General features: G+C 34.0%; 1 protein-coding gene across 1 annotated transcript; it reads right to left on the reverse strand.

The window, feature by feature from the left end:
- Positions 1-13,312: 13,312 nt before the first annotated feature.
- LOC104902196 (uncharacterized) lies at positions 13,313-14,525 on the reverse strand. The gene has a single exon (XM_010689894.4). The coding sequence runs from the start codon at positions 14,078-14,080 to the stop codon at positions 13,433-13,435; it is 648 nt and encodes a 215-aa protein (XP_010688196.2). The 5' UTR covers positions 14,081-14,525; the 3' UTR covers positions 13,313-13,432.
- Between the last annotated feature and the right edge of the window lie 297 nt (positions 14,526-14,822).

Genomic DNA, 14,822 nt, shown 5'->3' on the forward strand with positions numbered 1-14,822 from the left:
TTTTTTGGTTGAGTGAAGTTGATGTGTAACTTAGCCGATATTTTTTCAGTCACTTATTACTTGCCTCATTTCCTTTTTTGATGTCAAATTTTATGACTTTAATTGTAAGTTTGAATTTATATAAAAGCATTATTATTTGAAATATTGTTAGATACTCACCTGTTTTTTTTTTTCTTTCTCACTTCTTGTGTGTGTCTCCCAATACACATATTTAAACTTATATTTGTTTTATTATATATGAGTAAAAATTATAACGATTGAATATTAATAAAGTACTAATTAAGACGAAGCAAACAAGGTTACACATGACTATATTTTTTCCTTATAAATGGAAAAATATTGAAAAGATTTTCTCTACATGAATAGTGTCAAGGTCCATGTGAGAAAGATAAAAAAAAAAATGAGTACCTTGTCAAACATGGTTGATTTGTTTTCAAATAACAATTTTTTCATAAATTTTACTAATGCGTAATCGAAATCATTATAACTAAAGACTAAAAAGCAAATACTTCCTCCGGTCCTTATTATTTACTCGTATCTTTTGCACAGAATTTTAGGAGAAAAAGAGTTGTAGGACATAGAAAGAAACAGAAAGATTCATTTATATGAAAGTTGAATGTGTGTGTCATGAAAAGTTAGTGGATTCATTATAAAAATAGAAACAAAAGAAATGAGTAAGCTAATAACGTACGTCTATAGATGGCAAACGGGTCATAACTGGTCGGGTCATAATCGGATTAACTTTGTGTTCGGGTACATGTCCATCTAGGGTCCATGAGATTTCGGGTCATATCGGGTCGAGTTAGATCGTGTCGAATTAAATTGGGTTTTCAATTTCGCAAATAAATAAAACACATATAAGACTAATGAGAGTAAGTTAGATAAATAATGGACAGTGGCTAATCATAATATAGTATTTCATGATAATTTTTTCCTTAAATTTGTCTAAAAAGTAACTAATATCACAACTTTTCGGTTCCGGTCTTCATTATCGGGTCAATATTGGACAGGGTCACTTCCAAATCGAGTAGATTCAGGTTCGAGTCTATTTTACTTTTGGATCGGGTTATTTCGGATTTTGATTCTATTTCGGATTATTATTTTCGAGTGGAAACCGATTTATGTCGGGTATTTCGGGTTGGGTCAATAATAAATACGGAATGGAGGGAGTAATCCAAACAATGGTGTTCTCCTAAAAATTTGAGATGAAGACGAAAAAGCAAAAGTTGGTAGTGTAAATAAAGAAGCGGGGCCAGAACGATTTGATAGAGAGAGGGAATTAATTTAGCAAGGTCCAATTATTAGTTGGGCCCTTCGAAGCTGGACCTCTGAAGCTCTGGATCTTTTTTCTTTCCTCTACAATTTTCCTGGGTATAACTTATAAGAAGAAAAACCTTATGAATGGTACACTTTGATGCTGACATCGTTACATTTACATGCATCCAATATTCCAACCTAATCTATCTCTGATTTCCATTTCTAAAGGGAGTAATATCCTCACTCTGATTCCTTAGATGCAACGTTTGATTATCTTAATCTATTATCAAAATAATGAATATTATTTCCAAAAAGAAAGCCCTCCCTCTTTTTTTTTAGTTAGCTATAAATGATTGTCTTTTTTACCTGCTATATTTCTATATTTGGTATTCATGGCTCACAAAAAGGGTACCAATTTTATTTTTTAGGCCCCCTTTCAAGAACCGGTGGTAAGATGAATTACCTCTGGGCTGCCCTCGCATAGGGCCACTCACCCAGAGGCCCAAAAAGATACTAGTATTCTCACTTAGTTTTTTCAGCTTTCTACATAAAACTCCTAAATATTTATCGTTTTCCATAAAGTTATGGCCCCCACCATACTTTTTGCTTCTCCTAGATAATTGCATCCAAAACAATGTAGCTAGTAGTTAAAAATGGAGGGAGTATAACTTATGATAGGGTATTTTGTGAAATTTTTTTGGGAAAAATAGGGAGGTTTTGGAAAAAGTGGGAAAAATGTAGAAAATTAATATATTATGTGTATTAGAATTTATGACAGTCAAAATTTTATGTTTCACTATTTCTATTGACCTTAAATCTTGAATTGATTAATTTTTACGTGGTGAAATTTTACAGTAACTTAATGCATATCAAAATTATTTAACATAATCTTGTCTTAATATATGGTAACTTACTTTTAAGTCTTATTGATCAAATATATATTTTATGCAATTAATGATCAAATATAATTGGAAAATTTGCCCAAAAAAAACATTTTAAGAGTTCATTTTTGTGAAAAAAAAAACTTATAAAGCAGTTTTTGCGAAAACAACCAAAATCAATTTTTTTTTTTTTTGCGAAAACAAATCTAGCACTAGCACAATAGCAGAAAATCTGACAGTGCAAATAAGCGAATAATTTCTTGTGGCACTAGCACAATATATAGCAAAATTGGTAGGAAAGTGAAAGTCCATGTGAGAGCTAGTAAAACATTAGAAAACCCCAAGACCTAATCTAAAATCACATACTTAATTGACAAGTACCAAATTACATGCAATAATTTGAGACATTGCGTAGACTAAGAATAGCTAATTTAGATAAGTTGTCATGATCTTCACTCTGAAAATAACCTAATTAGTCTAGGAGCGAGTATGTTCTATTCAACTATTTTTACTTATTTTTCATAAGTGTTTTATAAAAATAAGAAAAATATTAAAATTAATGAAAAAAGGTTCTGGAAAAATAAGAAGTTTCAAAAGTTCAGAAAAAATGTAAGAAAAGTTAAGAAAAATAAATAAATTAATTTCAAGAAAAATAAGTCGAAGACCATAACATACCCTAGATATTGGAAAGTAAAATAGAAATATGAATTATTTTTTTTGAACGGAGCAGTTAGATGGCCCAATTTTGAAGGCAAGGCGGTTTGGAGGGAGGTAAGAGAAAAACCAAGCCCTGATGAATTGCTTTAAGTGGAGTTTGTCATCGTCTTAATTACAACCTTAAAGTTATGAGATAAGTCTAATCAATAAATATAAGGTAACCTCAACATAGCCTTATTAGTCGTTTAGTCATACATGTGCCTTTTGTGGTTTTACCTATCATAGTTAGGCAAACATACATATAAATATATATGGGATATCCAAATTATTTGAGGCAAAGCGGACAGCTGAGTGGCGTTGAAAGTTTGGAATAATTGGTCCAAACTTGGGAAGGTGGTTTCCTTCCTTGTTATTTTGTGGTAGACCGGACAATGTTTTACACCACTTAATAGAAGGCAGTACAAAGAAGGAGAGGGGGATTCGAATCTATGATGTATTGTTCACGACACCTCAATCTTAAAACCCAAAATAAAACATCTTTGGTAATATAGTGGAGCGTTTGATAGTATGTTAAACCTGTTATCTAGGAGATTCTAGAAAAGAAAGGAAATTCTCATATGAATTATTAAGCTTAAGCTGCATATATAATATGATTTTTTTTGACACGATTGTGTTATTTACATTCACAGAAGTATCAATCAAGACGTTTTCACGAAGACCACCATAGAGTCTACGAAGAATTATAGAATGGTGGTCCGCCTTGAAGATAAACATAAAACAATCTAAGATAGCTAACTTAGTATCCTAGTGAATCAATAATAAGCTGCAAAGGAGGACTAACAAGCTAGAGAGACTTTCTTTCCCAAGTATGTGACCATCTTTCACCATCCTTCTCTAGCTAACTTGATGACTAATAAGGCTATGTTGAGGATACCTTATATTTATTGATTAGATCTATTTTTCACTTACAATTAAATTTGATTTGACATGATCGGCATATATCATCTTTATAATTTAAAAGATTTTTTGTCGGATCTGACTTAAACTTATTTTGTATTATGAACATTTTGTCTTAATCTATTCTTTTTTTCATAGATCTAAAAATCAATAATAATTATTTTAATATGTATTGTACGTTGCTGTGAAATATAAAATAAAACCAAAAAAATAATAAACTAGTGTATTGAATAAATATAATAATTAATTAAGAAAATTATTAGATATTTGATTATGTTTTTTAGAGTTCAAAAATATTGAACGAAAAAACATAATGCTCTAATTGTGAGTATTTGGCAAAAAGCTGGTTGTTGAAATAAAAATCTAGAACTTTAGTAGTTTGTCCTTTGCATTGAGGTTGCGGTTGATTAATTGTATGCTTCTTAGTATCAATACCTATTGGGCTCAGTTGTTTATTTTGCCAAAATATGCTCAACAATTTTCTTGCTATTTGTAGAGTATTTTTGTGCCAAGGACTATAGTGAAGAAGTGGTTTTTCATTCTCGAAGAGGATCAAGATTCAAGAAGGTTACTCGTTAAAATCTCTCTTGCATTTTTAGTAGTTATTCTAACTCCGTTAGTCATTTACCCTAATTTTTTATTTTAAACCCTAGTTAACTTCTAATCCTTACCCTAATCCTAATCCTAATCCTAACCCTAAACCTAATCTTAATCACCAGTCTACTACCCCTCCTCCACCACTCCTATAGCCCCCACCCCCTACCCAAGCAGCCCTCCTCCCCCAGTTGTTAGTCATTAAAGGTATTCGGATGTATTATCATGAAATTGAGGGATTCCCACAAAATTCATGCACATATATATCACCCCCCCTCCCCAACAACAAAACCCCTTTGGTATATCCCGATAGAGGAAAGTCAATAGGGGCACATGCGGCCATGTATATCAAAATAAAATTATGGGCATCGTTGTGATCATATAGGCCCATGAAATCAATACGAACACTTTTCCTATATTGTGATATCATGTTAGATAATATAAATTCTCTAAGTTCAAGAGAAATCCATTATTGATCATATAAGAGTATATAATAGATACAAAGCATTAGTCCTAATCATATTACTATCTAATAAGAGTTGGATTACACTTTACAAAAGAATATCCAAGAAAAGTCCATTCTCTTATCATTTCTCATAGTTTTTTTTTGTGTCGATCAATTCGAATAATATGGTGATATATACAATTAGATTGTGATGGACGAAGGGTGGTCCAATTGCACGTGATATCCACAAGGACATACCAAGTGACAAACCTAGAGTAGCATGGAGTTTTATTAAATTATATATGCTAGTGATGAACATCAGTCATCACATAAACGTTACTTGGCGAAACGTGACCCGAAACTTCGCTTTATTCCGCCACCCACCCACCCACCCGTAGAAAGAGCTAGCTAGCTACGACTAAGGACCATAAAATTCAATACTATGGCATGGCTCATGTGCAGTATGCCTAACCCCTCGTGGTCCATAAGAAGAAAATTCTTTCAACAGAAATGTGGTTGACTCCCATATATAATTTACTACAATTAGGTCCCCAATCCCCATATGTTGTTGATTTAGATGAAGGGTAGAATGCTTCCGATATGAGATTTTGTTTATCACAAATTTTTGGGTGTATCCGTTACACCATAATTTATAGTGTAATAATTTATGAATCAACGCTTCTTTTGTGAAAAAACACAAATGACATGATATAAATGACAAAATGTATGAAATTCATGTAATTATTCTATTTGTATAGTGCATGTTATTCTTGTTGAAATAGAAGTCATTACGCATATTACACAATAGGTTATGGTGTAACATTTTGCACCGAAAACACACTCTTTGCTTATTCATATGAGATAATGTATGGTTAGTGGGATTATGATTATTAAAATAAAATAAAAAAAAAGAGTTGAGCATCAAGCTAAGGTATTAAAATTTTCAGCAAGAATTTTCTATTTTTAATTACTTTTTAGAAATTAGGTATGAGAATAAAGCAATAAACTTCTTTCTTTATCTATCTATACAAACATATATTAAAAGGCGTGTGTGACAATGTATACACGCCACGTGTCACCACTGTTACTCCACTAGAATTGTTCAATGTATATATAAGTCATGTCGATTAACAAAAGTAAAATTAGCTTGCAACAAGATTTGAACCTGTGACCTCTTACTATTATAACATGACATAATTACCATCTCAACCAACTTTTAATCATGCTTTAAGTGTCCACAATAAAAATTTAAATTACCATCTAGGAAAAGACATAATACAATAAGAAGCCACCAAAGAATCAACCCTCTTGGTAGAAATCAAGTCGGAGGCCATCACTTTGCATTATGAAAAAAGAAAACCTCACTTACAGAACTACAGAAGTGGAAGTAAGGATGTGTAAATCAATAAACATTAAAAAAATCTTAAAATGTATTTAGGGTCTGTTTTGTTCAACTTATTTTGTCTTATTTTATCTTATTTTATTTCTGAAATGAATGGATATAAGTTAACAGAACATCTTATCTTATCTTATCTTATCTTATCTTATCTTATCTTATTATCTGATCTTATAAGATCTTATATAAGATAAAATAAGTTGAACGACAGAACAAACCCTTAGCATGGAAACTCTCATGAAGATCATGTTTCCCATTTCCCAAACTCGAGAGAACAATTTTTTTTTTGAAAGACCAACGAGTTTCCTACCTCAATTAATGATATTCAATCACAAAATGATATTTCCCCAACTAAAAATCTCTTAGCTAACTTTATAGTCTATGTCTTATTATATAAATCTTTTGTTGGTAATAAACAAAACTACAACACATATCGATGCAACAATAATTATTTAATCCTAAATTTTGGGTTTCACGAGAAATGAACAAATGGGGTGTTCAGAGGCTTTTTCGAGGCAACACAAAGGGTGCCAATTCAAGCACCCACGCATCATTACAAGTCACATCAGCTTTCCTATAAATGTTTCGGGAGAAAATATGGCCAGGCCGGGAGAAGTCCAAACATATTCCAAAAACAGCTCAAATTGAAGGTTATAATACACGCTTTCGGACTTTCCCCGGGCTCAGGTTTTGGACGCCTCTGGATGCCTCCTAGGGACATGGGAGATCATTGGAAAAGATTCATGTGGCTTGGAACGAATATGTTGATGCCTTTATGTTCATTTCGAGGCAATTTAAGGTTTCACGAGAAATGAACAAATGGGGTGTTCAGAAGCTTTTCGAGTCAATGCAAATTGTACCAAGCACCCGCACAACATTGCAAGTCACGTCGGCACTCCTAGGAATGTTGGAGAGAAAATATGATCAGGCCAGAGAAGTCAAAAAATGTTCCAAAAACAGCCAAAATTGAAGGTTATAATACACGCTTTCGGACTTTCCTGGGGCCCGAACTCCGAACGCCGCGGGATGATTACTAGAGGCATGGGAGGTCATTGAAAAGGAGTCATGGGATTTGGAATGAATATGTAGATGCCTTTACGTTCATTTCGAGGCAATTTTAGGTTTGACGATAAAAGAACAAATGGGGTGTTTAGAGGCTTTTCGAGACAACACAAATGGTGTCAAGCACACGCGCAACGTTACAAGTAACGTCGGTTTTCCTACGAATGTTTCGGGAGAAAATATGACCAGACCCGTAGAAGCCCAAAAATGTCCCAAAAACAACATAAATTAAAGGTTATAATACACGCTTTCGGACTTTGATGGGGCCCGAGCTCCGAATGCCACGGGATGCCTCCTAGGGACATGGGAGGTCATTGGAAAGGAGTCATGTCGTTTGGAACGAATATGTTGATGCCTTTACGTTCATTTCGACGCAGTTTTAGGTTTCACGAGAAATGAACAAATAGGGTGTTTAGAGGCATTTTGGGGCAATACAAATGGTGTCAAGCACCCGCGCAACACTACAGGTTATGTTGGCTTTCCTCGGAACGTTTCAGGAGAAAATATGGTCACGACCGGACAAGTGCAAAAATGTCCCAAAAACAGCCAAAATTGAAAGTTATAATACATGCTTTCAGAATTTTCCGGGCCTGAGCTCCAAACGCCATAGGATGCCTCTTAGGGACATTTAAGGTCATTGGAGAGGAGTCATGTGGCTTGGAACCAATATGTGGATCTCTATACGTTCATTTCGAGACAATCTTGGGTTTCACGAGAAATGAAAAAATGGGGGTGTTCAGAAGCTTTTCGAGGCAATGCAAACGGTGCCAAGCACCCGAGCAATGTTACAAGTCATGTCGGTACTCATAGGAATACTTCAGGAGAAAATATGACTAGGCGCAGAGAAGTCAAAAATGTCCCAAAAACAACCAAAATTAAAGGTTATAATACACGCTTTTGGACTTTTCCCGGGCTTGGGCTACAGACGCCGCGGGATGCCTCCTAGGGACATGGGAGGTCATTGTAAAGGAGTCATGTGGCTTGGAACGAATATGTGGGCGTCTTTACATTCATTTTGAGGCAATTTTGGGTTTCACGCGCAATGTTAGAAGTCACGTCGGCACTCCTAGGAATGTTTTGGGAGAAAATATGATCAGGCCAAGAGATCAGAAGTCAAAGAATGTTCCAAAAACAGCATAAATTGAAGGTTATAATACACGCTTTCGGACTTTCTCGAGATCCGAACGCCATGGGATGCCTAGCTCCTAGGAAAATTGCAGGTCATTGAAAAGGAATCATGTGGCTTGAAATGAATATGTGGATGCCTTTACATTCATTTCGAGGCAATTTTGAATTCACGAGAAATGAACAAACGGGGTGTTACAGGCTTTTCGACATGATTTGTTCATTCCTCGTTAAACAAATCAACGTATTATAAGTCCAACCGTCCAATAGTATCGGATACTCAAATCTATTAAACATAAACATAAAGTCTTTCGTATGATGTGTAGCACACTTAAATAGTGGTAAGAGATTCTTAAAAAATACATTGTGTTTGTAAAAACCTTTATATATGCATTAATAATAACCCTATATTGATTCCTTTAGAATTATCCTCAATTGGCTAGTTCCCTGATTCCCTCCGAGGTTCCAACTAGACCTGGGCATGGGCCGAGCCTGTTCACGGGCTTGACCCGTAGATTTTGGGCACTGACGGGGACCGAGCCCGTGCATGGCAGGCCGTGCCTTGCCGGGCATGAAATTTTCAGATTTTGTCCACCGGCTCGTGGATCTCGCGGGCCTGACCCGTGTTTTATGTTGGTTTTTTGGCAATTTTAAACTAAAAAACAAAGAAAAGGAGAATTCGGCCCGCAGGCCGGCCACACCTGTCATATAGGTGAGCTTGTGCCGGGATGGACCTACAATAAAATTTCTTGACCGTGGCAGGCCTACGACCCATATAGAGAACAACGGGCTCGTGCCAAACCAGACCCAAACCGTATCAAGCCAGCCCGCGTGATGGCCCAGCTCATGACCACCTCTAGCTCCAACTAATGGAGTAAAACTTATTGAGGGAGAATCGAAAGATAAAAGTGCACCAGTAATCCAGTATCACATTATTTTGTATGTATGAGGTTCAAAGCATAATGCACTTCCAGTACATAATTACCATCAAGCTAATCGTTAAATAATTTAGGTTTCGGTGACGTGTGATTTGGATGAAATATGGACAACAAAATGTATATAAAACATAATCTTGAGAAGGTAAAATTATGAAAAATGATCATGTACGTGGTTCCGTCAATATGACCTACTTATTATCTTTCATGGAGGAACACAAGAGACCAACTATAGAAATGAATAAGTCTTCCAAAATAAAAAGAAACCCTAGTTTTCCATCATGCATTCTCAATATATTTGATTTAAGGACCATCGAATTTATTTTGGATAAATGGAGGATATCCCAACTTAAATAAAATACCCATGCATGGTAGCACAAGATTAGACTTAGGAGACAATATTTATAATATTTACCAAAAACTTAATATTGGAAATAAATCCTAAAATAATACTTCATCCATTTTATTGATTTTAATGCACCATTTATTTCTCACACTTGCCAATGTATGATTTTAAACTTAATATCTTTAATTAATTATCAATAAGCAAAAATTATCAAAAGTTGATAGTAAAAATATAAGCATGGAGACAAAACTAACAAGATCTCATACGTTATATTTTTCCTAAGATATAAACTACTAAAGACAATCAAAATATAAAATATGAATTAAAGTATTAAACACTATACAAATGTTCCAACTATATTTAAACGTAGGAAGTATTTCACAAAGATAATAAGGTTAACCCTAATGGTCAGAACCATATATCCAGAAAATATCAATACAGCAATACTGCTATATCCATTCTTCCCAAACATATTCCTAAGAAATGCTATATTTACGTTAAGTTCTTAATGCTAATGCATACAAAACATGAAAACAAGCATGTTTTAGATAATCATTATACATGTATTCTTCAATGATATATATCGACTTAGTTGAATTTTTAGGTTAGCTTATGCGAATTGAGCATTAATAAGAATTCCCCTCAAAAAATAAAATAAAATTGAGCATTAATAAGAATAGTCCAATAGACTAAACTACATCATATATAGCTTGTGTACGTCACTTCGGGTCTGTTCTCTTCGACATAAAACAGCTGAACTGAACTATTCTTGTAAATGGAAGTATATTGTATACTTGAGCAGATGTCTAAAGCGTATCTCTCATGACTCGTAATCCTGCTTTCAATTAAGTTCCACCATAAATGTAGAAGGCTTTAGCTCGCCCACCTTATGTTTGCGGATGACTTACTTTTATTTGCTAGGGCCTAGGGGTGTTCCTGTTCTATGCAGCTTCTGTTTCAAGCTTTCATGGTCTCATTGTTTTTGCAGAAGCAATTTATGCTTGTGGATTCAGATAAATCAGAAGGTTTTCTCTGCTTAGATGAAAATTGAATATTAGCTAGCTAGTTAAGGAGATAACAGTCTATTTATTGGTAATAAAATTCATCTTAATTGCCAAAAGAAGGGTTTACAACATACAACGAACGTACATATGATACATATTACAATAATATAACATAGATATATTCATAACCAAGAATGTATTGGCCTACTGTTAAGATTGAGGTGATGTGAACGATAGGTCATAGGTTCGGACCCACCCCCCTCCTCTTTTTTGTACTTTGTACTGTTTTCATGGCTCATATGGATAAAATAAACATGAATGTGTTAAAATAATTGTCATATCTATTAAATGATAAAATAGATCTTCATATGAACCCACCTATAATAGGTGGATAACTGTTAAAAAGAATCGAACTCATCATGATTTTAGATCTCCATTTGATACCCATTTGAAGCCCATATATTCAATTACATGCGATAGAGAAACCTGCTTACATATGATTGGGCTGCTTTTGACTTTAATTCAATTTGGTCCTTTCCTTTGAGCTATTAATATGGTTGGATTGCACCAAGAAAAAGAAACTAATATGGTTGGGCCTAGAGACATACTTTGGCTTTAAAGTTTAAAACAGTCAACTTTAATTTGGCGACACTTTTGAACCCACAAAAGCAAATTTATTTTTTTAAAACAAAGCTATGAGCGAAAAATGATGTAGACGGAATTCAATCTCAATTACGTATTCAGCACCACTCCCAAATCTTTGACCAACAAAAAAAAAAAACTGAATTATAGATCTCAGAAAATATCACGTCTATACAAGACACCAGTACACTCTCCGCATACTGACGGAAACCTTTCAACTTCGATTTTAAATTGCTTTTATAGTTTACCCTACATAGCTAATTTTGGAAGGTTTATTTATCTATGTGTATTTTAATCCAAATAATTACAGTCTTAATTATGATAGCTTTCTTATTTAGAAGAAAGCTACAAAATCATCAAACACTATATACGAAAGTTGACAATTTTGGGCTAAACATTAAAAAAAGTTCTTATTATCGTTCAAACACTCTCTATGTCGAGATGTAGGCCTTGAAAATCTTCTTATTAAGAAAAAAGTCGATACTAAACCAGATTGAGCCCGGGAATCTATTGGAAATGGGAAGATCTAGGATAGATGGCCAACCTCCTAGAGAATGCGATGTGCATGGAGACCAGCCTAACAAAAGGAGAGTCTACACAGCAAGATCAAAACTCTAGATTTGGAGTTATGTCTGTGTATGATCTTACTATATTGTTTTCATTATCAAATCATTCGTAATGCCTCTACATACATATTTCGCGGGTAGCAAATATCATATGGGTTTGCAATCTTAAGACACATGTAACTAGAGCTGGCAATCTTTGGTACGACTAGCAACATAACTAAAATTGACTTATTGACATGACATACGTACAAGAAGTTACTAAGAGGAATCAAATCCCTGCACAACATGAATATCAAATCAACCCAAACCAACCTGATTCGATCATTTGTCATATTACTCAATCATCCCACTTTTTTACTTTTTGGGACATTTGTTAAGAAATTGAAATCAACAATAGACTAAACATTTTTTTCACCCCAGTTGCTAGCTTTGCCTCTCTAGCAGTGCATTCAACTCAAGTGGAAAACAAAATGTTGATCATAAATGGGATCCTGAAACCCTCAATATGAAATGGTCTTTCAAGGCCAACGTCTTATGAACCTACGGTAGGTCCGCCCTTAGCAGGCCTGATCCATGTGACCTAGATCCCAGGTTGCTAGGTTGGGCTGAATGGGCTCTGGTCCAACTAGCTCAGTAAAGATTTCGACGCTAACATTTGAAGACTTTACAAGTGATGTTATGGTCAAAGACTCAAAGAAAACATTTAATTTTGAGAAACTTATGAAGTTATGAAATAGTCGCTCTTTTTATTTTTTTAAAAATTTAGATTTGAATAGCTAATCACTTATTGTAGATGGGTGAAAAAAAAATCCCTCAAGTTAAGTCGATTGAAATTCAACCTATTTGATGCTTGAAAGGATTTTGTATATAAAGAATGTGTTCAAACACGGAATGATAGTCAGGGTAGGTGTGCCTCAAAACCTAGTAACAAAGTTTGGAATTTAATTTGACTGATTTTGTGGACACCTGAAGCTAATCTATGAAGCTGCAAATGCGTATCTTACTGTCAATCTACATTTCATAAAGGCTTGTATTGTGGATGTCAATTGTCAAATTAGGTAAATCTAGTGGGCTTCATCTGACAGCTTCGTGGTGAGACAGATGGCTTCCACGGTAAAAGTAACATACACGACAAATAGTGGATAGTAAACCGTATACAAATTATGACTAAATTACAATCATCAACATACTCTAAAAAACGATATAATTAATCATGTTTGGCAATTAGCTGATAGTCGATAATTCACTATACAAGCTAATTTAAGTTTTTACCTAATAGCTAATTCTATGTTTTAGAAGTACCCAAGAAACAAAAATCAGATTGAAAACTGTTTCCATTAGTTTTCTTTGTTAAATGCATTTATCACATAGTAATAATACACTCATTACATATATAAAAATCATTAAATATTGAAGTTACAAGGTAAAAATTCACACTCATTGAGTAAAAAATAACACTCTGATGAATTGATCATTATTGAAAATTAACCTTAAAAAAACACTAATCAACAAGACAAATGTGTTCAAACCAAAACTACTTATGCATTATTGTCTAAAACCATCAGTTAACCTTGCAAAGATGCTTGAGAACCAGAAAACTCTTTACACATCTCCATAAAAAACTTATCAACTATGTCAAGGTAAGCAGGACATGAAATTCGAGAATAACAATGAAGAAACTCTTCATAATCACGCTTATTTTGATTAACAACATTACCATTTTCAATCATCTCAAATTCCTTCAACTTCTCTGCTACAAAACACAACCTTTTTTCTCTTACACTCTTAGAACAAATGTCATTATTCTTCATAATCCTTGGACTCACATTTAACAATATCTTATTACTCTTTATTACCTTTCCTTTATCTTCATTATTTATCTCCTTCTTATCATAATCAGCATCTTTTCCTGTATTCTTGAAATGTTCTTCAATTCTTGCACCATTGTAAGTGCAGTGATCCTTCTTCTTTACCTTCCTCTTATGCGAGTCCCATTGATTAGTGAACTCGCTGTAGAAATGATCTAACTCTGTATGGTACCCTGCATTTGCGTCCATTTCATCCGAATCGCGGCCACAAGAGAAGAGATTGTGTAAGGGAGGTGTTTTAGGTAGCCTTTGATATGTGCTTCTTTTAGAAAGTAAAGACTTGAAATTGTCTATAGTTTTTTGTAAGAACTTCTTGGTGTTGGATATAGAGTTTCTTAGCAACATTTTTGTCTAGGGTTTTGAAGATAAATGTTGCTCAAGTTTCTTCATAAACATATAATGAAAGAAAGATGTTGTTATGATGAAGATGTTTGTATAGAAGTAAATTTCTAAGAGAATAAAATGGTGGGTTGTATTAAAAAATGAGTCTTATGCTTTTTGTTAGGAAATCTTTGGATCACACGCTCCTTAACTTTCATTGTGTTCTCTTCTAGCTTACTTAATGGTCCCTTTTCAAATATATTATGAAAAGTGCCAAAGTTTTTAAAGATTTGAAGGGGGGAAAATAGAGGAGTAGTATAATATATATAGCCATAATATAGAGTAATTAGAAAATTTAAGGGCACTTTCGTTTTTTGGACTTTAGTTTATGGTATAGTTTGGTGTGTAGCCACTTTAGGGAAATGAATGGCTTTTGCCTCTTGACTACATTGTGATCTTTCTTTTCCTTCTATTATGTAAAACTTTTACCTTCTTTCTCTAATCATGTGATAAGTACTAGAGTACTAATGGCCCATTAGTAATGGAGTATTGTGTACTTTTATCTGTTTTGTTCTAGACTTTTTTAGTTGTTTAGAAATGGAATCACAACTACTCTTATTATGGAGTATTTGTATAGTAAATTGATTATGTTAATGTCGTATTTGATTATTGGGTAAGTCGGGTATGCTAAATTGCTAATAGTTGGTCAGTTAATGCTGAGTTGTGATGGTTACTTTTATCATTTTACTTGACCCTGCTCTTGTAC

This window comes from Beta vulgaris, chromosome 8, assembly GCF_026745355.1.
Source record: "Beta vulgaris subsp. vulgaris cultivar EL10 chromosome 8, EL10.2, whole genome shotgun sequence".
Classification (NCBI taxonomy): domain Eukaryota; kingdom Viridiplantae; phylum Streptophyta; class Magnoliopsida; order Caryophyllales; family Amaranthaceae; genus Beta; species Beta vulgaris.

Bases quoted from the DNA above. Each gene is read 5' to 3' on its own strand.
- LOC104902196 (XM_010689894.4), bottom strand. From the start codon at position 14,080: ATGTTGCTAAGAAACTCTATATCCAACACCAAGAAGTTCTTACAAAAA.